General features: G+C 41.9%; 1 protein-coding gene across 7 annotated transcripts in view; it reads right to left on the minus strand.

Moving 5' to 3' along the window:
* The window catches only part of SCUBE1 (signal peptide, CUB domain and EGF like domain containing 1), a 178,935-nt gene that overhangs the window by 78,707 nt on the left and 75,997 nt on the right, over window positions 1-24,231 (minus strand). For all 7 annotated transcript variants that reach the window (XM_083615561.1, XM_083615560.1, XM_083615559.1 and 4 more), the window contains 2 exons: window positions 9,052-9,177; window positions 2,975-3,091 (listed from right to left, as the gene is read on the minus strand). In XM_083615561.1, coding sequence (XP_083471687.1) covers window positions 2,975-3,091; window positions 9,052-9,177 — 243 coding nt within the window. The remainder of the gene's footprint in view (window positions 1-2,974; window positions 3,092-9,051; window positions 9,178-24,231) is intronic.

Below are 24,231 nucleotides of genomic sequence, written 5' to 3' on the forward strand. Positions count from 1 at the left end.
TAAAATAAGAGGATAAGTCAAGAAAACAAAGACAAAACGGGTTAGACGAAAGGGTACTTATGTGCCATTGCAGACATTTGCATATTTGCAGTGATGTCCAAGTTACAGACACCACTGAAGTCAGCAAACTGGAGGTAGATAGGAGAAGGAATCAGAAGAAGTGGAGGCAGCTGGCAGGTTTTATTTGTGGTAACACTAAATGGCTGGGTAACAAGATATTGTTCTAAGAAGAAACCAAGTTCTAGATGGGATCAGGCTGCAATAGAGGCTTTGTTTTGAGGTTTTTCATTTTTCTTTTAATATTTTTTTCAATAATTAATGAACATCAGGTATCAGACAAGACAGGCAATCAGGAACCATCACCAGAAAGCAGGAATAAAAATGGAAACAAAACAAAAGTTTAAAAAATATCTAAGAGAAAGGACTACTCAGAAGAAAGAGGAGGGTGGAGGACCCAACAAAAGCAGCAATATGCGACTTAAATTACAGGAACAGAAAATGTAATATAAAGTCATATTATACAATAACTTTGCAGAAAGGGAGGGGGAAAGTACAGTTTCCAACAGTTCAACAGTTTTTCTCTATGCCAGACCAAATAAGCATTGCCCTGAAATCAGAACATGATCTACTCATTATCACTTCTCTCAATAAAAACTGTACCAAGATTTCCAACCCTATAATGGCTCTCTAAGGTTTTAATGGTGCTTTCAAAAATAAAAGTAGAAGAAACCCAAGAATAAGATGTATGCAGTGAATATTGTAACAGCTATATTGTAATCACAATTAGACTGCATTTAATAAATGTACAAGGGGCTAAACCTTTAAGACAAATCTGTTAATTTCATCCAGAGAGCTGATTGTACGGAGCATATGCTTAGCACTGAGGGCTAACTGAATGGTTTCCTTCCCGGGATCAAGACTTTAGGTGTTCATAATCAAAGCACATTAAAAAGACATTTAATTTCATCAGCTCAAAAGACTTCAATACACATATAAGATCGATGGAATTATACAGTTATCCACAAGATATGTTAAGATATGTTAGATTCACCACAGACATTCACACACACCTTTAATTAAGGAATAAATATTTTAGCTTTAAAGAGGAAATTAATGACTGCTGATTAAGCTATATAGTGATAGCTTGCTATACAAAATTTGTTGGGAAACATTTATCTAAATTTTGTTCACTTTGTACAATTAGATGTGGATCACGGAAAATAGGACTTCTTTAATGTTTTAGAGTCAAATTTTACTAGTAATTTCTCTTGAGCTCTCTAATTTTCACAATCGTTAAGTCTTGCAATCAAAGGTTAAGACAAATGCTTTTACAACTTATCTGACATAATTCTGGAAATGCCAAATCAAATTCAGCCACAACTAATTGTAACTTATGAGCAAAATCTATCCAAAGAAAAATGCTTTTAAATTATATGGATTATGGGCACAATTAAGACAAAATCTTTTACTTTGGATAGGGGCTATTTAAACCCATGCTTGATGCTCCCACTGAAATTAACAGCACTTAGAGATCTTACCTTTTGTTGGATTATGCCCTTTGAGAATGCTTCAGTTTGTTATACAGTATTTCTCTGCTTTGAAACACACAAAGTACAGAAAAATACAACTAATGAACACCCCCCATCCCACAAAAACTTAAGTACCATACAGCATGATCATGCCAAAACTGTAAATCTCAGATTTCAGTCAGAAAGTTAGGCACATATTGCCTCCACTAAAATCAGTGGGATGTTAAAGTGTGTAACTGTGACTAGAATTATGTTCCATGAATTTTTAAATTTAAAGGGCTTCTAGATTTTGTTGTAAAATCTAGAGGAAGTGTTAAAACAGCTTCTTATTAACTGAAACAATTGCAATTCTCCCCCACATTCTCCCCCACCATACATTTTAAAAAAGGGGAAAAAGTAAATTCTTGGATTCTGTGCTTATAACCACAATAAAACATGTATAAAAGAACATCTCAAAAGAATATATTCTGCTTCCCATGGTGGTGCAAAATTGTCCAAGTGACAACACCATGACAGAAAGCATTCTTTCCATATAATTCTAGCTCTTCTTCCACTCCATTCACAATCTGTCATGTGTCTGGTCCTCACCAAATCACTTCTTTTTGAAGTTTGAACTCCCTTTCTCACACTGCCCAGATGCCCTGGCTGTATTCATTAGTGCTCAGGTTCCAGGATGGAGTTCAGTACAGTCAGCAGCTATTGCATTAATTTCACCATGAATACACTACAAACTGGCTGAAATAATTGCATGCTCAATATGCATAAAACAGATTTTTTTTTTTAAAAAAAGAATCTAATTAATAGCATGTTCTGCTCCATTTTTTCCAATGAGCAGATATGCTTGGGGGTATTAGAAAAAGTCTCAATTTGAACAACTGCATGGGTCCCACTCCACCAGAACCATGTGGGGAGTCACCCACACAAATGGATTCAGGTGATGAATTCTGGTTGCATGGTTGTAATATGAATAGGTAGCTATATAGGCCATGGCATGTTTGAACAGGTATTTTAAACATATTATTTTATGTTTAGCTATCACTTTCTCCCAGTGAAACCATGACTAAAAACTTCTATCGCAATGAGCATCATTTACACTCCTGAATTTTTAAAAGGAGCAAAATGTAATACTGTGGATAGCAGAACAGTCCAGATAAAAACTTCTGGTTCATGTTTCCTCTGTATGAACAGCCAGTGTAAGAGATTGCAGCTGCTTTTTTCCAACATCCAGTAGTATACAAAATACCAGGGAAGAATACACACATATCAAGCTATTAAAAAGTGATAAATCCTTAACCAACAAATGTATTACAGCTTTCAAATGCTGCCTTCTATCACTTTTACAAATTTAAACTTATTAGATAAGATCAGGAGTTTATGATCCACTCTTTTAAGCAACATTTCAATTCCACACACATATTTGTACAATTCAGAGGGAGGGTACTTACCAATACATGTTCGGCCGTCCGAGTGTAGGGCATACTTTTGATGACAACCGCACACAGGTCCCGTATCTGTGTCATCACAGGTGTGTTGGCAGCCTCCATTTCCATAGTTACAGGTTACTAGTTATTCCCCCAAAAATGTGTGTGTATATATATATGTATGAATAAAACAACAGTGAAACCAATTAGTTTTGAGGAGTTCTAGGCACAAAAAATAAGTTCAAGTTGTTGTTGTTTTAAAAAAGCAATACACATGACAACAATATAGTTATTTCCAAAATCTCCTACCCTTGGTAAGCAGCGACATTCCAAGCAGCCGGTAGCCCTGTGCAGATGACCAAAGTGTGTCGCATGCACAAGTGGGAGTAAGCAGGTCAGGATTGTGCCCACCAGTCCATCCCTTCCCATGGCAAACCTCCACATGTTCAGAGTTTCTATGTGCAAAAGCCCCAACTCATACAGGTTCCGAACGTATGGTCCATGCCCATTATTGTTCTAGGTTGCAGGCTGGAACACAAGCATGTAGGCCCCTTGCAGAAAGGAGCCTGAATGCAGAAAGGTTGTGTCCAGTGAGGGATCTGCACCCCCCCCCCCGCCACCCCAGCTAGACACTGTGATTGTTTGCACTGGGCTACCGTTACTTTGAGGCCATCATACTTTTCCATTATTCATTTCCATTAATAATTTTCAATACAGCACCGGGGGGGGGGGGGGAGAGATTCTCCTGCCCTGGGGAAGGTGTTGCTCTTTTCCAGCAGTGACTTAACCTATAGCTTCAGAAATCAGTGCTCTAGAGCACAGTAGAAAAATAGCCCAGATTTGAAATTTGTTTCTATTGTTAGTTTTTCAGAATATGAAAGCTTTTAAAAACCAATGAGGCAGTGTTAACTAGCTAACTAACTAATTGACGAAGGAACTAACTAACTAACTAACTAACTAACTAACTAATTAACTGGGGCAGTTAACTTTACCACCACCAGACCTCTTCTTTTTATGGTTTGATGACCCAACCTATGGTTATTTAGCAACTTCCAAATTTGAGTGGGCAAAGGTTGTGCATTTACACCTTTTCCTGCAACACCAAAATGACTATCTGAGAGGAGAGTTTCTTGTGGTTGCCAGAATGCATGGCCTGTGGCAACAGAATGTGCTGTCTTTGTACACTATGCCTTTTTGCTACCACGACATGCATAAGCTAGAGAAAATGGCGAAGTAGAGTTTTCAGGTGTAAGCTGCTTCAGATCTTATCTTGCCATGAACTCCCTAAGTATCTTTATTCTCTGCCTCAAACCCACACACGTCTGTGATGACGGGAAAATAATACCATTTGAAAGGGGTTCTGTGAGGTTTACTCAGAAATTGCATGTAGAAAACTGAGCACTTAGAAAAAATGCACCATATACAAAGCACTTCTGACACTTAAAATAGCTTAGAAAAATCACAGCCTTAATTGTTATAAATAATGCATTGCTTTCCGCACTCAAATTCAGTTAACATATGTGTTTATATAGCTTACTTTTTTCAATAGGAATATAGTTTATTGAAAATCTATCAGTCCACCTAGCTTTTGCTGTGAATGTCTAAAATCTGGCAGATATGTAGGACCTTCCACAAAATGCTGCACAGCATTGGAACAGGAGGGCTCTTGTTTATGGTTCTAGCTGCTGGATGGCTTTGAGACATTTTTATTGCCTAGGCTTTTTATGTTTTGTACTTCTGAAAACATTGAGGTCTCCCAAGGATGTTGATACCCACTTGTTTCTCAGTGGCAATGTTTTGGCTCCAAATTTGTCATCACATACTTCCTCAGTGATATTAGCGGGAGTAAGGGCAACATGCACGTGAGACTGCTGACAATCTTTGATAGGTCTGAGTGTCTGAAGATGTTTATTTCCCCATCTACTTATGGTTGGATACAAACTATTGAATGCTAACTATTATGTTTAGGTGACTGTATATCACCCAGTGCATCTTTGGACATTAGCAATATTGTTTTAGGTCTGTCAGGTACCATAAGAATGTGCATTCAATGAATTTTGGACATTGTACTGTAACATACCGTATTTTTTGCTCTATAAGACTCACTTTTTCCCTCCTAAAAAGTAAGAGGAAATGTGTGTGCGTCTTATGGAGCGAATGCAGGCTGCACAGCTATCCCTGAAGCCAGAACAGCAAGAGGGATCGCTGCTTTCACTGCACAGCAATCCCTATTGTTGTTCTGGATTCTGAGATTCAGAATATTTTTTTTCTTGTTTTCCTCTTCCAAAAACTAGGTGCATCTCATGGTCTGGTGCGTCTTATAGAGCGAAAAATACGGTATTTTCAGGGTTTGGTGTGTGGACACTGCTTATTAGATGGAAGGAGCTGGCCAGGGCAGCACCTTTCCCAATGATGGCCACAGCAGGGATCCACACCTTTGCCATCCTTGTGTCATGTGTTTCAAAATGCTGGGAAACATAAGAACTTGGTTTATCAGGAAGCAGAGGCCTCTAAGGGCCTGATCCATTTTTGACCAGAGGTTTGATGGTCTAAGTCTAAGATAATCCAAAATGGAAAAGCTTCCCAAATCCTGATTTAAAATCAAGGTTTGACAGTGTCCACTGCCCTCTCTGCTATCCCATTTTTGAAACAGATTAGGCTTAGAGATTATGATTTTCCCAGAGACTATCTACTTAATTACAGCTAAGTGAGAACCTGAAGTCAGGCGTTCAGAATAATATCCAAAACTCAATCCACTGGATCGCCTATCTGTGCCTCCATCACAACAGATTCAGAGGAGGGGGAGTCACACAGCAGCTGCTTACAAACCTAATGCGTTGCAGCCACACGTTGGGTCCAGCCACATGGTTAAGCCCAACAATACCTTTACTCCACGTTGAAAGATTCTCAAGTGGCTGCAGAGGTTGGTAATACTGGGCCCCTGTGGTATATTGGACCATTGGATTTAGCTGTGTGAAACCAAGGTTCAAATCCTTATCTGGCTATGGCCTTGGGCAAGTCTCCACCTCTTGGTATATCTGCCAGGCCACATACATTATTATAAGGCATCTTCATGCATTTGCATTAGTCTATTAGTTCCAACTCCTGTACTGAAGGCACGAAGGAGGACAATTCCAAGAAGAAAGAGAAGTGGGAAGAACCTAAAGAAATCAGTGTGGCTGCATATATAAGAAACAGAAGAAAGGCAAAATCACGAAGGAAGAGTATGCACGAATAGCCAACAGTTGCAAGGAGAAGGCCAGGCAGGCCAAAGCTTAGGTTTGCAAGAGAGGTTAAAAATATAAATAAAAAAAGGGTTTTTTTGGTAATGCTTGAAGCAAGAGGAAGAACAAGCAAGTAGTAGGTCCCTTGCGTGCAGAAGATGGAGAAATGCTATTGGGGGACAGAGAGAAGGTGGAATGCCTCCTTCTTTGCTTCTGTCTTCACCCAAAAGGAAAGCAGTGCTCAACCTGGTGATAACAGAATAAGTGATTCAAGGAGGGAGGTGAAGCCCATGATAGGAGAAGAGGTGGTAAGGGAACACCTAGCTACTTTAGAGGAATTCAAATCCCCAGGGTCTGATCAGCTACACCCAAGGGTACTAAAGGAGCTTGCAGATGTAATATCAGAGCCTTTGTCTATAATCTTTGAGAATGATTGGAGAACAGATGAGGTCTCTGCAGACTGGAGACAAGCAAATGTTTTCCCCATCTTCAAAAGGGAAAAAGAAGAAGATCCAGGTAACCACCAACTGGTCTGCTTGACGTCAATACCAGGTAAGGTCCTAGAACTTAGGAAAGGATGCTGTGATTACTAAGACCCAGCATGGGTTTCTCCAAAACAAGTGATGCCAGACAAATCTCATTTCTTTTTTCGATAAAGTCTTGGTGGATCAAAGGAAGTCTGTGGATGTAGTGTATCTTGATTTCAGTAAGGCTTTTGACCCAGGCCCCCATGATATTCTTGCAGAGAAGCTGGTAAAATGTGGGCTGGATGAGATTAACTGTTAGGTGCATTTGTAGCTGGTTGGCCGACTGAACCCAGAATGTTCACTAATCGTTCCTTGTCAGCCTGTAAAAAAAGTGACAAGTGGGATGCCACGGGATTCTGTCCTGGGCCCGTTGTTGTTCAACGTCTTTATAAACGACTTGGATGAAGTTACTGGTGGGATGCTCAGCGAATTTGCAGATGACACCAAACTGGGAAGGTTAGCTAATGCCACAGAAGACAAAAGTGGGCCCAAACTAACAACATGAATTCCAATAGGGACAAATGTAAGGTTCTGCATGTAGCCAGGAATAACCAGATGCACAAATATAAGATGGGGAACACCTAGCTTGCCAGTAGTACATGTGAACATACTAGATACTTAGTAGAGCACAAGCTTAACATGAGTCAACCCCGTGATGCAGCAGGAAAAAAAGGTAAGGCTATGACAGGCTGCATCAGAAATAGTTTCTCAATCAAGGGAAGTAATAGTACTGATCTATTCTGCCTTGGTCAGACCACACCCGGAGTCCTGTGTCCAGTTCTGGGTACCACAATTTAAGAAGGATATTGACAAGCTGGAATGTGTACAAAAGAGGGCAACCAAGATGATCACGGGTGTCTGGAAACCAAGCCTTATGAGGAACAGTTCAGGGAATTTGTTATGTTTAGCCTAGAGGAGACTTAGAGGAGATATGGTAGCCACCTTCAAATATTTAAAGGACTGCCACATGGAAGATGAAACAAGCTTGTTTCTACTACTCTGGAGGCTAGGACCCAAACCAATGGATTAAAGCTAAAAGAAAGGAGATTCCAACTAAACATCAGGAAGAACTTTCTGACTGTAAGAGTTGTTCAGCAGTGGAACAGACTCCCAAGAGACTCTTTCCTTGGAGGTTTTCAAGCAGAGGTTGGATGGCCACCTGTTATGTGTGATCTAGTTGAGTTTCCTGCATTGCAGGGGGTTCAACTAGATGACCCTTGGGGTCCCTCCAACTCTACAATTCTATGATTCTAGATCTCCAGTAATGCAGAAATTCCAGACTGTTTGCAGGTGCAGGTTTTCTCATCACTGCAGTGGGGAAAACTATGTTTGTGTTGCCTCTCCCCACCTCAAAACTCTTTAAGAAACAGGCCAGCTGAGGACAGGATCTGGAATCCTAATACAGTCAATTGATAGAAAAATTCTCCATGTCCATCACATATATGCTCCAGTTCCATGGCAATAAAACACACCACGGTGCATGTTTCTCAGGGCTCACCCTATTCAATTCACTGTATCAGAGCTTTCCAAACTTTTCATGTTGGTGACACAGTAATTCAGTTTAACTAGCAAACTGGAGTTTAAACTAATCCCTTGTAAGAAATACGGACATATACATAAACTGTAATAACAAAATGAATGGAGACACACCTACACACTGCAGCCAACGAACTAACATGTCACAACACACAGTTTGGAAAGCTCTGCACTATATGTCTGTGAGTTCCATGTTGGGTCTATCAACCACAGTTCCAGTTATGCCACCCAAACTTGAATACAATATGCATACATGAGGGAATGCAGAACCTTTGCAAAGCCTTCGGGCTGCACTGTGGAGACTGAGGAACCTGTTGACCGGGTGACTGAAAAACTAGCAAAGTGGGTCAACCAGGGTCAAATAACCAATGTTGTTAGTAAAATTTCTTATGGGGTCTGCATAACTCCTGCACCAATATTCAAAGGGGAGCCGGGTTATTAGACAGACTGATTCACAGAATTTCCCTAATAGTGTTCATCCATTCCTACTTCATTTTTACTAAAAACAACAACCCTCAAATGGCAATCTGAAACAACTTCCTATAATATTTATCAGTTCTATTTAACACCAGAGAATTAAGAAATGGATACAAATTTCTTCACCCATCAAATCAGCATGTGGTTGTACAGCATGCCTGTTAAATACATTGAATAATTCCATACACGCTGCCTCTGATTATGAGATGGGCAGGAAATACTTAACACAAACACACAGGTCAATGAAATGAAATGGATTCCTTAATTTTTATAAAACAACAGCAATATGGAAATTAAGGCATGTTGGGTAGTTAAGATTTAGTCTGCATCTACCTACATTTGCAGTCCTTCTGGTTTTTGGCAAGTTCAAAGCCAGGCCTACATTCACAGGCAACCCCACCTTTGGGTGTCTCTCGGCAGATATGTGCGCACCCATGATCTTTGTTCATACAGTTCATACCCTCTGGAGAAAGAGAAAGAGAAAGAAAATGCACAAATTCTGAAAACAATCCAGATGACAACAAATTCTATACATATTTATTGCAGAAATACCCCTTGCGCTGAGGGGAGCTCATTTCGGCTTTTACAAGTTATAATAATAATATAATAATAATTTATTATTTATACCCCGCCCATCTGGCTGAGTCTCCCCAGCCACTCTGGGCGGCTCCCAATCAAGTCTTAAAAACAGTACAGCGTTAAATATTAAAAACTTCCCTGAACAGGGCTGCCTTCAGATGTCTTTTAAAGATAGGATAGCTGCTTATTTCCTTCACATCTGAAGGGAGGGTGTTCCACAGGGTGGGCGCCACTACCGAGTAGGCCCTCTGTCTGGTTCCCTGTAACCTCACTTCTCTCAGGGAGGGAACCGCCAGAAGGCCCTCGGCGCTGGACCTCAGCGTCTGGGCAGAACGATGGGGGTGGAGACGCTCCTTCAGGTCTACTGGGCCTTTGAGGCCGTTTAGGGCTTTAAAGGTCAGCACCAACACTCTGAATTGTGCTCGGAAACGTACTGGGAGCCAATGTAGGTCTTTCAAGACTGGTGTTATATGGTCTCGGCGGCCACTCCCAGTCACCAGTCTAGCTGCCGCATTCTGGATTAATTGCAGTTTCCGGGCCACCTTCAAAGGTAGCCCCACATAGAGCGCATTGCAGTAGTCCAAACGGGAGATAACTAGAGCATGCGCCACTCTGGCGAGACAGTCCGTGGGCAGGTAGGGTCTTATTCTGCATACCAGGTGGAGCTGGACACAGAATTGACCTGCGCCTCCATGGACAGCTGTGAGTCCAGAATGACTCCCAGGCTGCGCACCTGGTCCTTCAGGGGCACAGTTACCCCATTCAGGACCAGGGAATCCCCCACACCCACCTGTCCCCTGTCCCCCAAAAACAGTACTTCTGTCTTGTCAGGATTCAACCTCAATCTGTTAGCTGCTATCATCAAGCTACTGCTTGAAACATGCAGAATCAGACTAGAGACCACAGTGGGACATAAAAGATAACCAGGTGTACTATACAGAGCCTTTATGTTCCCATTCCTAGTTGTGCTAGGAAGAGGGGACTGATGTGAATCACAAATAATGAGAACTGTTTACGGAATAACTGGAGCAAAATTAAGCCTGGGGGTTTAACTGTAAGATGCCGGAAATGAACCAGAGGAAGAAATCTTTTTTGCTGAATCTTGCCACTGACATCAGAGAAAAAAATTGTGTTCCTGAGAACATCAGACGCCAAGAAAAAAACCACCCAGTGTTTTGGTGCTCAGCAGTTTGGTGAGATGAAAATTCTGTTCCTCAGAATTTTATATTCATATTGTCCACATATTCACCTTTTTCTGAGTCTGTTTGTCTCCAATTGTTTTTCTTACCTGCTTCTTCTTCGGTCTTCCTGAATTAGTTACATGGACAGTCCCACTTAATCAGGGACCTGTGGGTGGGAGATGTCATAATGCTATAAAGCCAATTAGATTTGCCTGCATCAGGGGGTCCCCAACCAGTTGCCCGTAGATGCCATGGCGCCCAGGTCTAGTGGTGCCCCTGAGCAGGTACTCCAGACTCTTCCTGTTCCTTTATTTAAAAAAAGTAAGTTTCTAGCCCTCTAGAAAGAACACTATGGGGCAAAATGTACAGGTACCTTCTAGGTGATTTGTGTGGAATGAGACTGGTGTTCCTCAGTACATTTTTCTTCCTACTGAGGAATGCTCTCTGCTGTTATTAGCCAGCAACAGCATCAGGGCGATGGGAGGGATGGAGGAGCTCCATAACTGGGACCAAAAGGACACACTTCACTCCCCATGATAAACATAGGGTTAACAGGAGTGGCTGTCTCTCTAATTTTGTGTTATGCCACACCCCTCCATGGCACTCATTTTGTGACCATCACCACCGGCGCTTTCTCAAATTTCAAAATGTGGCCCCAAAGTGTGGTGACCACTTGGCTACAGGATTGAGTGTGACTGAGGGCAATGTTAGTAAGTACATGGGAATGTTTGCAAGTCCTCAGAAACCTCTAAAAGAGGGTGGAGGTGGGAATCACATTGCTGAAAATGGTGAATCCTGTACGGTCAGTCCTTGTTAGAAACCCAGGAAACTGATTTATACCGAGATCAGCTTCTAATCCTTGCTGTCTTGTCTTGGACCTGGGACCTTTTGCATGCAAATCACATCCTCTACCACTGGGAGATGAAAGTACAGTGGTACCTCAGGTTAAGTACTTAATTCGTTCCGGAGGTCCGTTCTTAACCTGAAACTGTTCTTAACCCGAAGCACCACTTTAGCTAATGGGGCCTCCTGCTGCCACTGCGCCACCGGAGCACGATTTCTGTTCTCATCCTGAAGCAAAGTTCTTAACCTGAAGCACTATTTCTGGGTTAGCGGAGTCTGTAACCGGAAGCGTCTGTTACCTGAAGCATCTGTAACCCGAGGTACCACTGCACATGCAGTATAGACACAGGTGCTTAATTTTCAACCTAAGTCCATTTAGAAGTTTTTTATGTAGCGCTCCTGAAAGCTAATGTCCAGACCTGGGCATGTTTGCCAAGAAGCAAGTCATACTGAGTTCGGCTGAACTTACTCTCAAATAATTGTGCAATTGTTAGCAGCATAACTAGATTAGAATGCCAAAAATGACTGCATGTCCTGTCCATTTTGCCTCATGACCGGTGGTTTTACTGTTGGTTGCAGCAGTCAGTTCTCAGATATCTACCAAGGTGTGTTTTGTTGTTGTTCTTTTGGGTAAGGATATGTTTATGTCTTTTTTAACCACTGCTGCCTCTCCCCACCCGCACCCCTGCCACCATTTTTTCACTTAGAATCGTAATGGGATGTACGTAGAATGTAAAAGATGCTGGAATCTTCTCTGCCCTAAACCAGTATGTAAATCTTGAGAAAAGCAAAGTTCACAAGTGCATTTTAAAGGGGCACAATCTGTTTGTGCTTAAAAGAAAGCTGCTCTCCCCCACCCCTCACATTTGTGTGTCTGGAATAACAATGCCAGAATGTTTATTTCTAAAGGACTGTTGTCATGGCAATTCCACCGAGAACATCGTTTTTTCCCCCTGCAACCTTCTTTAAAACGCATAAGGAACCTAGCAGCATCAGAGCTCTCAAGAAAGGACAATTACCTTTTATCGCTCAACAGCAAAGAAGGAGGGTTTCTTTTTTAACCTCCTCAGTAGAAAATTATGTTGAAAGGAATAATAAAAGCCCATTTCAAGAAGCACCCAGAAGCCTATTAGTGACAAAGGCTCCCTCCCCTCCCTTCCCATGAATAATTACAGCTCTTCAAGAAGAAATCAGCCCAGGCTAAGGGCCCTTTGTCAGCCTTAGACAGTAAAACAAACATTTGACTATGCAAGGATTTCCCTTTCATGTACCTGTCCAGGAGGCAGAAAGAAAAAAAGGGGGGGACCAAGTAAAACTTCAGAGTGCCTGAAAGAGAGAGAAAATCCAGAGCAACATCTGCTGCAATTACATTTTTTAAAACCCAGGACACTTTAAATAAAACACTCATATCAAAGCCATGATGCTAGTTGCAAAATACATCTCGGAACAAGCAGGTACACCATGCTTGTATGTGGTTTAAATGAAGATGTGAGATTTTTTTAAAGAGGATTTTATACAGAACAGATGAAGAAAAGCGAATTACAACAGAAGATATGCAACTGCACTTGTGTTATTTTCATTAACATTTCAAAGAAACTTAGTAGTTAGAACTGAATTGTTCTGGGAATCACAAGGTTAGGGATGAAATGGCAAAGATCCTGGCATATGCTGATTCCTTCATGGGATTTCCCCTTTTCAGACTTTACACACAAGGTGCCTTAACCACAAATTAATTACTCATTATTATTAAATTTTCGCCACCCTTTTGGCCAGTCAGTAAATCTCACTATGGCAGTGAACAGTTAGTGCTTTATCGTAACATTGCTTATTGCAAGAACTCTTTAAGAGATATAATTACAATTTTGATTTATAGTCCAACATATGCAAGGGCATAGGATGGGTAATATGTCAGTTGATCTGATTGAGCATAGTGTCAAAGAAACAGAGCTAAGCATCAGGAAGTTTCAGATTTTAAAACTGCCATAACTAACAAGGTGATGTTAGGTAAGCATCAACCCCTTTCATTTGCAGAAAGGTGATAAAAAACTGACCTACTTTGCAGGGTTGTCAAAAAGATTGCAGCAAGACAATGCACGTGAAGCAATGCAAATGTGCTATTATTCTACTCTGTCACTATCCACCAGCTCAAACAAGCACAGTTTAACTTAAGAGTTTGTGAAAGCTCCACACAGAAAGATAAACACGGGCCAAATCTTTCTACCAAATTATACCAGCTCCTCCACCATGTGAACAGCAGCAGGGCTAACTTCAGACCCAACACACCCTGTCAACAATGGGATCACTTATTGCTTAACTTCACCCCTCAAAATGTCCCCTGCCCAAGCAACTATTGGGATTGATTATGTAATCTTGCAATCCAGTGCTAAAGTTTGCAAAGGGCAACTGCACTGGCCTATACAAGCTGGAAAGAACATGGTGGGCAAACAGCAGGTGTCGGTGTGAGAGAGAAGAAAACCACAGAGTTATTTTTATTTCTGACTAATTAATCTGATTCCTTCATACTTACAATCAAGTCACATCTGACGGTGGATTTGAAATTGTTTTCCTGAATAGAATATTACTGTTTCCAAGCGCTAAACACATTATGCACAGTTAAGCTAAAATACTGGTGTGCAGCTGAATCTGTTTTAAATGTCTGTATAAGGTTTACCAAAAGAACATATGCGAAACATTTCGAATGCTGAAAGCATGCAGTCACCCTTGGGAGAGGACATGCTACTTCCTAATTACAGCTATGCTAAAATCTTGGATTTCTCCATTGCTTTCTATGGATAATTTTCCTTTCTGCCTTGGGGACAAACAAAGGGGGGGGGGGAGAGTGAAAATGAACTAGAATTTGAAAAGATCATCTGAGTTCATCCATTTGAATGACAATACCTTAAATGTTATTGAGTGGAATCTGAAGAAAAGGGTAAAGGGGGGTAGGAAGAAAGAGGAAATTGAACTACCCTAGCACTAATAAATTATAATGTCCCAGCAGGGGACAGGTTAGGGTGGGAGTGATGAGCGCCAATCAGTTAATTCTGCTTATGGTATAATACATAAAATAGTAATGAACCTCAGAATTCCTGACTAAGGACCTCTATTCACAGTTTACTTTTCAAAGACATACAACTGGTGTATTAAGGATATGCCTAAAATGTGAAGTGGGAATGTGGACAAATTTGTGTTTGAAAACACATATTGTACAAGTACATTTATCAGAAAGCTTGGATTTAAAGTGGCACCCTGCTGAGTGCACACTCCGTTTCAAATTCAAGTTTCTTGCTGTGCAGTGCATGAAAAAACTCAGTGTCAGAAGACTGGATCTGCAGCTCTTAAACCTCACTTTCTGCAATGCCAATAAAGAGGGATACATTGACTTTTAAATCCAATTTGCTGGTAATCCATATCCATAAATATTTATACTATACCAGGAATTTTGCTCAACAATTATTATATTAGTCCAGCCAAAGAAGAAAGCAGAGTGCTTATTTTAGGCTGTCTATGTTTACTGATTTGGAAGAACCAGCTTTACATGTGTGCTCATTTGTTCTGCCAAGAAAATGAAGATTAAAGGCCAACATTTTGGGTGCCAGAGGTCAGCAAATTGGAATGGCACGTAACTTCCCTCGCAATGAGACTTGGCAGGAAGCATATCCCAGACCCGCTGACCCTTTATAAAATGGCTGAAATCCTTTGGAGTAGCTGTTTTCAGAACCTTGTTGAGATCAACCAAGGGCCAAATGATGTTAGAGCAGCAGATCCACGCATTCAAGGAGATATAATAATAATAATTACTTTATTATTTATACACCGCCCATCTGGCTGGGTTTCCCCAGCTGCTCTGGGGAAGCCCACCATATCCATTTCTAACGGCAAGGGGAACCCAGTTGAGGACTGTGGAACATTCTCCTGCTCCTGAAGCTTACCTCACTCAGGCAATTTTCTTTTAGCTAAGCTCTGATAAGAGATGTGTCACTTGGCTCAGGAAAATGCAGGGGAAATAGGGACATTCTGGGATCAAATCAGAAGCTGGGATGACTTTTGTAAATTCAGGACTGTCCCTGGAAAATCAGGACTCTTAGAAGGTACAGTGGTACCTCTGGTGGCGAAAGGGATCCGTTCCAGAGCCCCGTTCAAAACATGAGCAGAACGCAACCCGCGTTGGCGCATGTGCAGGTCGTGATTCACCACTTCTGCGCATGACATCATTTTGAGTATCTGCGTGAGCGGTGAAACCCGGAAGTAACCCTTTCTGGTACTTCCGGGGAGCCGCGGGACACAACCTGAAAAGATTTAACCTGAAGCAAACGTAACAAGAGGCATGACTGTATTAGGGGATTAGATTTGCAGAGACGTGCTAAACAATAAACAGGACTGTGTTATCTCAACTTTAGGTTTGCCATATTTCAAACAGTGAACAAGTTGTTGAGAGTTTTTGTGAGATTTTTGGGCAAAAAACACAAACACCACATTTTGGGGCTATTTTGATGGGGAAACGGCAGAAACGGCACTGCTTCCATGGGCTGCCATACGTCCATGCTTCTGCGCATGTGCGTGATGTCATTTTGAGCGTCTGCGCATGTGGCGACACCCGGAAGTAACCCATTCTGTTACTTCCGGGTCACCGTGGGACGCAGCCTGAAAAGATTTAACCTGAAGTAAACGTAAGAAGAGGTATGACTGTATGTGTCTGCAGGCATTGTGTTGGTGACCCCTAGTCTAGCATGTATGAATACTGAATGTTCAATCACAACAGTCCATTATTTATTAGATAGGTAACACGTCTGGCTACAGCAGACCCTAAAGGCAGTTCACAATTCTATCCATTTGAAATAATTTTTAATAAACAACACAATTTGGACCCACAAAGAAAAACATCAGTAAATAAAACAGTTGCAGACAAGAGGCAGGTTCTTCTGTTTTTTGCTTCCTTCCCCACTCCTTCTTCGCCTTCCCCCCAAGGCCCATTTTCACAGAGCATGCAGGCAATGTTAGCAGTGTCTAGACTCCCAGTGAATTCTTTTTTTCTTGGGGGGGGGTGTTCTTCCATTCAAAGCTGCCAGTGGATAAAATTAATTACCCCAAAAGATAACTATGTATCTGACTTCAAAAAATTCAAAACTGAGAATGTAGTTATCTGATGCTCATACTTGTCTAATGCAAGCATTATTATTATTTACTGAATTTATACACCTCTCTGTATCTGGAGGTCTAAGGGCGGTTCACAGAAAAGATCTGGGTAAGCATCTTAGAAGAGTGCTTCAAAAGAATCTTTTTTTAAAAAATGTAAAATGTATTGTTGTTTGGGGGGGGGATATGCACATTTTAAATATAATTGCCCAGCTTTGTTTTGTTTTGTCAAGATGACATTCACAGTATTGCCCCATTCTGCAGCTGATGAGGAGGCCAAGTGACTAAAACATGTGATATTGTGGATGAAATCTAAGCCAATTCTCACACGAAACAGCTGCCTCCTGCTCCTCTAGCTGCAAATTGCTAATTGCTGTCTTGTAGCATCTCCGGCTGCTGAAACTCATAGGCCTTAATCATGCCAGTTTAATGGCATACATGGAAAAAGCTAGGTTTAGACTTTGCCAGGATTCGTGCATAAGAAAATTACTAATTTGGAAGCAGGGCTTCCTGATCCCAATTTCTGATTTCACCTGGGAGTTGAGAGAGTTGCATACGAGAGGAGTGAGGGTGGAATCACAGATTATAACAATCCATGCTACTGCAGAAACTTACTCCATTCTCTGCCACCACCATGCTGTATTTCCCCAACTTCAACAACCAGTAGTAAGCAGCAGGGAGAAGAAACACTTGGCACGAAGACACAACTTTTCCTCCACTTTACCATGAAGGACTCAACAAAAGGCTTCTCTGTTTCGGGCAACAGTCCCATAGTTACCATTCCATGTAGTTTTGTTTTTATTGACTTATATCTGCCTATCAATTGAAGGATCAACAAGGTGAGATACAACAGAGTTAGCAAACAAAATGCACCCCGGATATTGTGTGCTTTTTTGAGGCAGTACATGCCGTACTGCCACCTTTTCCCCCCACCATCTTGCTCCCGGCGCTTGCCCATCACCTGCTCGCTCCCTTCCAGTGGCGTAGCATGGGTTGTCAGCACCCGGGGCAAGGCAAGTAATTTGCGCCCCCTAACCCGTGGATTTTAGCAGGGGGCAGAGAGCTGCGAGTGCGAGCGCGCCCCCCCAGATGTTGCGCCCGGTGCGACCGGCCCCCCTGCACCCCCCACGCTACGCCACTGCTCCCTTCCCTCCAAACCTCTGCCGCGTTCCTGCAGCTGCTGGCACGGCCTCCTAGAGGTGCTTTGGCAAGACTCTCACAATCACCAGAGCACCTTCCAGAAATGTAAAAAAGTCACACCAGAGCAGAGGAGCTTTGGTGTGGCCCTTTTATGGTCGCCAAAGCACCTTCCTGGAAGGAGCCTTGGCAATCGCAAAAGGGTTGCACCAAAGTGCCTTCGGGAGGCTGTGCCTGCAGCCACAGGAAGCGGCTGGAGTGATGGTGAATTCTAGCACCTATTTTTCTTGAAAAAAAGAAGACTGGCTACAACTCTCAAAAGGCACAGTCATCATAGCCAAAATTCAGGGTTGATGGGAATTATAGGTCACACTGTCTGGAAGGCAACACAACGGCTACCATTGAATTAAACAATATACAAATACAAAGCTATTACATAATAAAATACAAAGCAATGACATGGGAGAAGGTAGTACCCAGGGGCACAGAAGCGAAAATCCTGCACTGACATAGTAAAGATAAACAACAACAAAATTCTTTACTGAAATCAGAGTGGAGCATAAGAGAGAAAACCACTGGGGGGGGGGAGGAAGAAAATTTAGAAGTACTTTCAGTGTTGAAAGTTTGCACTAGATATGGGTGACAGATCTGAAAAGGTTGCAAACAATTGGGCTAAACCAGTCGTCTCCATCTTCATGCCGTCTAGGTGTTTAGGTCTACAACTCCCCTCAGCCCCAGCTAACATGGCCAGTGGTCAGGGGTAGTCCATCAACATCTGGAGGGCATCAGGTTGGAAAAGGCTGGACTAAACCATCTTGAGAAGACTACTGAGAAGTGGATACTGAGGTGGGATTCAAAGGCAGTCTTATCAAGAAGCTCAAAAACTGTAACCAGTGGTGCATGTGAACTGAAATCTGTACAGGAAGGCTAAGGATAATTGACAAAAACTTGTAACCAAGAAGAGTATGAGAAGGGTGGAAATTTGGCAATTCATTGTGATATGACCAAGAGCAATTGTGGTTCAAGGAAGCATTGCCTAGAAGCCCTAGATGAAATAATCACAGAATACACTTATGCGTCTCTAAATATTTTTGTAAAGGACATTGGGGAAGTTGGCCTTTTAATGAAAGGGAACCTCAGAATAAACAACAAAAAATAATTACTCAAACAGAATGACAGAAATTAGAGGAGATAATTGCAGGTGTTAGGTCATTACTGCCTACAACTTTTTCCTATTCCTGACATTTCATATACAGTGGTACCTCGGGCTACATACGCTTCAGGTTACATACGCTTCAGGTTACAGACTCCGCTAACCCAGAAATAGTACCTCGAGTTAAGAACTTTGCTTCAGGATGAGAACAGAAATCATGCAGCAGCAGCATGGCAACAGCGGGAGGCCACATTAGCTAAAGTGGTGCTTCAGGTTAAGAACAGTTTCAGGTTAAGAACAGACCTCCAGAACAAATTAAGTTCTTAACCCAAGGTACCACTGTGAAGTTTTAAAGTTTTTACTCAGGTCAGTGCAAATATCTAGCTATTGGGTTTCCTGCATTCTCTGTAGGAGATAAGTCCATGACATTATTCTCAATGCTGGAAAATATTCCATGATATTTAGCATAAGTCGTTCACAGCTCCTTGCTTTGTTCCGGGACACACACATCCACATCCACACATGCACACCCTGTCATGAACTGGCTGATGAGTGGTGGGAGGCAGCAACCAGGGGACCCCCTAGGGAACTCCCAGAGGAAGAGGGCTCCAAGCCAGGGGATTGGTAGTGGGAAAATGATGAGTGGTCAGAGGGAGAAGGAGCAGGCTGGGAAGAGGTGACAGGGTTTAGTGAGCAGGAAGAAGCTGTGGCAGAGCAGTTCAGACTCAGACTCCGAGGATGAAGCAGAGGGTGGAGGGGAGGGTGGCCAAGAGGCAGGGGAGACAGGCTCCTGAAGAATCCAGGGAGTCTCCCCTCCTGCTGCAACCAGCTCCCCCCCCCCCCCCCGGTCTCCTAGAACATGCAGAGAAATGAAATGGGCAGAGCAGAGGGTGGTTGTGCACAGATGCAGCATGAGACAGAAGATCCTGGGGAAAAGGAGTCTTAGTCACAGGGCACTTGTGAAGGCAGGGACCTTCAGTCCTCGCAACTGCATCACTGGGGCAAGACCTCCTAGAAAGAGTTGCTGAGACCACTAGGCCAGAGCAGTGATTGTTTCCTTGAATAAAGAGTTAACTTCACTGTCCTCAGGTGAGTTATTGCTTTGTTGATGACCTACACCTGACTCCAACCCACCCATGCATTCACACCTTTTCAGAGTGATGCCGAGAACAGCTTGACCAAAGAACGTCCTTCAACATGAAGGATGCTGTGCAATGAAAGTGTGAGCTGAAACTGATGGAGAGACCACTGTCAACTGCAAATTCACTTGGAGACCCAATCGCAAAGGAAAAGAGGTTGTTATGATAAATCACAATTGCTATACACCATTGCATGGTAATGTGTATATGTTTGTTTTGAATGGAGCTGAAAATATTAGAAATCTTGGCGCTTGTTTACAACTACATTTTAATCACTTAATGTATGGCCCATGTTGTGGCGACTTGAGATCATTATTGTTGGTTGGTTTATACCCCACCTTTTCCCCTGACAGGCACTCAAGACCGCTTACAGATAAAATAAAAACAGCAAAAAACATACAAGAAAAAATAATTAAAAAGCAATTAAACATTGATAGAATTTAATCTATCTATCTAATAACTATTAAAAACATACAGTACTGTGTCTTTCTGGGTGGCAACACCCCTTCTGTGGAATTTCCTCCCTGAAAGAAGTCTGATTACCCCCCATATAGTTAATTTTCAAATGTCTACTAAAACAAGGTTGTGGGCTTTTGTGTTACAATTTTTGCCCAGGTCATTAAAAGTGCTATTAGCGTGCTGCTGTATACTGCTATTATTTTAGTTGTACTGCTTCTTAAAATGCATTTGAATTAGTATGTACAACTACTGTATTTTTTATTATGTTGCTTACTGCTCTGGGACCCATCAGGAGGAAAGCCAGTATATAAATTAACAACAATAATAGTAAGAGTAACAGCAGCAGCAGCAGCAACAACAACCTGCTTGATAGTTTTGATAAAGATTTGAACATATGTGAATTATGGCCAAAGGTAACCGATTACCTGAATCTAAACCTAATCTGAGCCATCTTACAACCAAAGTACAAAATCTGATTTTACAATTTAACCCCCCTAAATTGGCCAGATTGAGATCCAGACCCCTAACTATTGCACCCCATCCTTTCTTTCACGGCAGCAAGAGAGCAAGGAGCCTCCCTCACAACCCACAGTTGGCTGCACTTGGCTGCGCTTAATGTCATAACAGCAAATCCCTCCAGCCCTCCCAACTTACCCGTAGGATTTGCATCTATATTAACACTTCCTAATAGAAGAAGATTTTTCTTCATGTAATTTTTGCTTTTAGTTCATTAGCTTTTCAGAAGAAAGAACCACATTGTGCCCTCTGTCATGCGAGATGTTTTAATAGTCTATAAATGAAACTTTACTATTTATAGGATTAATGCGGCAGCAAACTGCGTAGGGTATCTGCTGTCCAGGGCTGCAGGTTTCAAGTCAAAGCAAATCATTCTGGCACAGCTGCTAATTTAACAGTGTGGTTTTGACACACAAGTACTTGGCTGGTTAATAACACAGACTGAATTATCATATTTACACGGAATGGTATTACGGGAAATCCTGTGCAATGAACTAATGGCCTGTAAGGTCTCTCTTAAAAAAAAAATTAAACAAAATCTATCCCTTGACAGGAAACAAAGAGGTTTCATTCATCCCAGTAGTAACCATTAGGATTCTCTTTAATTTCACAAAAAACAGTACAAGAGATTGCCACTTCTGTTGCACCCATGTTCGCTAGAAAACAGTATGCCTACTTAGGGGTTCAGCCTGAAAGTGTGAGGGGACAAAGTATTTAGGCGGCAGGGATACACATCCAGTCCCCACGCCACCCCTACTTTTCCATGTGGAGTGTGAGGGTCTGAAGGGGGTATCTAAAGATGTTTAACGGAGTTGCACTTAGAAGCCTCCGTGAGATCAGAAACCTTGCCTTATCAGGCTCCCAAACTGCAAGCATGTTGTTGTTGTTTAGTCGTTTAGTCGTGTCTGACTCTTCGTGACACCCTGGACCAGAGCACGCCAGGCACTCCTGTCTTCCACTGCCTCCCGCAGTTTGGTCAGACTCATGTTTGTAGCTTCGAGAACACTGTCCAACCATCTCGTCCTCTGTCGTCCCCTTCTCCTTGTGCCCTCCATCTTTCCCAACAGCATATGTCTGACTAAAACATCAGGAAGAATTTTCTGACAGTAAGAGCTGTTTGACAGTGGAATGGGCTCTCTCAGAAGATACTGGACTCTCCTTCCTTGGTGGTTTTTAAGCAGAGCTTGGGAGGCCATCTGCCGTGGATGCTTTAGCTGAGATTCCTGCATCGCAGGGGGTTGGGCCAATGACTCTTGGGGTGCCTTCCAACTCTACAATTCTATGAAGTGTGTTCAACTTTAGATTTAGAAGTCCCCTTCCGATCTTCATATTCAAAATGCGAAGTTCAAATATGGTGATCAAATAGGTGAACTCCTCAGGTCCCAGCTCACTTTGTGCTCTCGTGCCTCCATGCTGGGCTTCTGGAGGAGACCCATTTCCTGGCTGATAGTAGGGGAAGTCAAAATTGTTTCAACAAATACTTATTTGTTCACCTGTTCCAAAATGGTCACTAGATTTTGCTCTAAAGACTTTAAGAACCTTCTTCTCCCATACAAATCTGCCCCAAAATGAAGCTAAGCTTCAGGGGCCTGGCGCCATTTCCCCCAGGTGTCCTGGAGGTGAGTCGTTGTGATGGCCTTACCCCTAGCGGTGCCTGGACTCTGGAATGCCGTGACACCGAACATCCAGCAGGATCCAGCCCTGCCCATCTTTTTCAGGGCAATTAGGACTCATTTGTTTTAACAGACATATGGTTGCCAATCAACCTCTTTAAAAGTGTTTGTGGGAGGAGGTGGGGAGAGATGGGTCCAGAATTGGCCTCCACAGTCACTTGCAGACTCATTGTTAAAACCGTGTTTATGGAAGACAATCTTACTTGGCTACGAGTGATCGCCAAAGAAGAATTATGTGGAGGGACTTGTGTGCCTTTTCTTGTTTTTATCATGCATTTTGTATTTTCATATTGTATTTTTCTGTTATGAACCACCCTGAGATCTATGGATGAAGGGTAGTATACAAATTTAATAAATAAAAATAAAATAAATGAATGAAATCATTTTAAATAGATTTGTTGATAAGTGTTCATTGTAGATGTATTTATGTGTTTTAGTATGCATTTGCATTTTAAGCCCTTCATAATTTACAGCCAGGGTACCTGGTGAATATAGCTCTGAGGTTAGCTTGGAGAGTGTTATTTCTAGCAACTAGTTACGGTGCTGCTCTGTTAGCTTCTGCTTCTGCTTCTATTATTTCTTTGGGGGTGGGGGGGTTGTACACAAATTTTATTCTATTGTTGCTGTTCTATTTTCATTTTGAAGCCAACCTATGAAAGTTTCTTTGTAATTAAATAAATATATAATATGATGTACATTTTACAGGTTTACATTATAACGATGACTTTTTTAGGTAGCCTTTGTTATCTCATATAGAAGAGCAGCGTGAAAACTGCTCAATAAAAAAGGAACATTTGAAGTGAAATTGGAAGTTCCTTCTCATACAAAATATCTGAGGAATTTCAAGGAAACCAAATGAGTGTTGTTGATAAGCGTAATGACATTAAATACCTATTTAGGTAAACAGAGTACAAGAAGTATATTATTATACAGAATATCTCTATTGTTTACATGGCAGGATATTTTTTCCAAAAACCCAACTGACTCCAACACTGAGTCACTGTGCTATTGCTGGTAGCTTAGACTGGCTTAGTGGGAGACGTTTTCTTTATGACTACATAAATCTTTTCCATTAAAATGAGAGTTATTTATGCATTGAACTACCTGTGCTTGCATCAGACCTGGTGGGCCAGGAGAAAGCCTTGCCAAGACCACAGACTAGCTCAGACCTCCAGGGGCTTCCAGTCAGCCGTAAGGAGTGGTTTAAGAATGTGGGTTTTTGAAGTTGCGTTGCAAGTCCCCCAGGGCCTCGCAGCTTATTTTAAAGAGAAAGTCCCGGCTACTTTTTACTATATGCTGACACCAATGGGAAAGGAGGAAATGCTCTGAATAATAGTACAAAACTTCATTTTTTGAAAGCCCTATTTTGCAACATTTGATTGCACACCTAAACTGGGCTGAGAGTGCATAAAAAGCAGTATCTCAATTTCAACATGAACAGTGTATTGTGCTTGCAATGTGATACAATAGGAGACATTGAAAAAGTCACGTTTATAAAATTCTGAGCAAATATTTGCACTAATGAAGGTTAAGGAGTTGGCAGTCCTGGGAACTGTGTTCCTCTATTTATCCAGTCTAATTTCAATCCAGGCGGCTGGAGTGAAAGCTTCCCTCCATTGGCCTGGAAACACTTTCAACTCCGACCTCAACGGACCCTCTATAGGAGCAAGAAATAATTTATTCTTTATGCTCACTGGGCTC

This window comes from Podarcis filfolensis (assembly GCF_964270895.1).
Source record: "Podarcis filfolensis genome assembly, chromosome: 5".
Taxonomy (NCBI): domain Eukaryota; kingdom Metazoa; phylum Chordata; class Lepidosauria; order Squamata; family Lacertidae; genus Podarcis; species Podarcis filfolensis.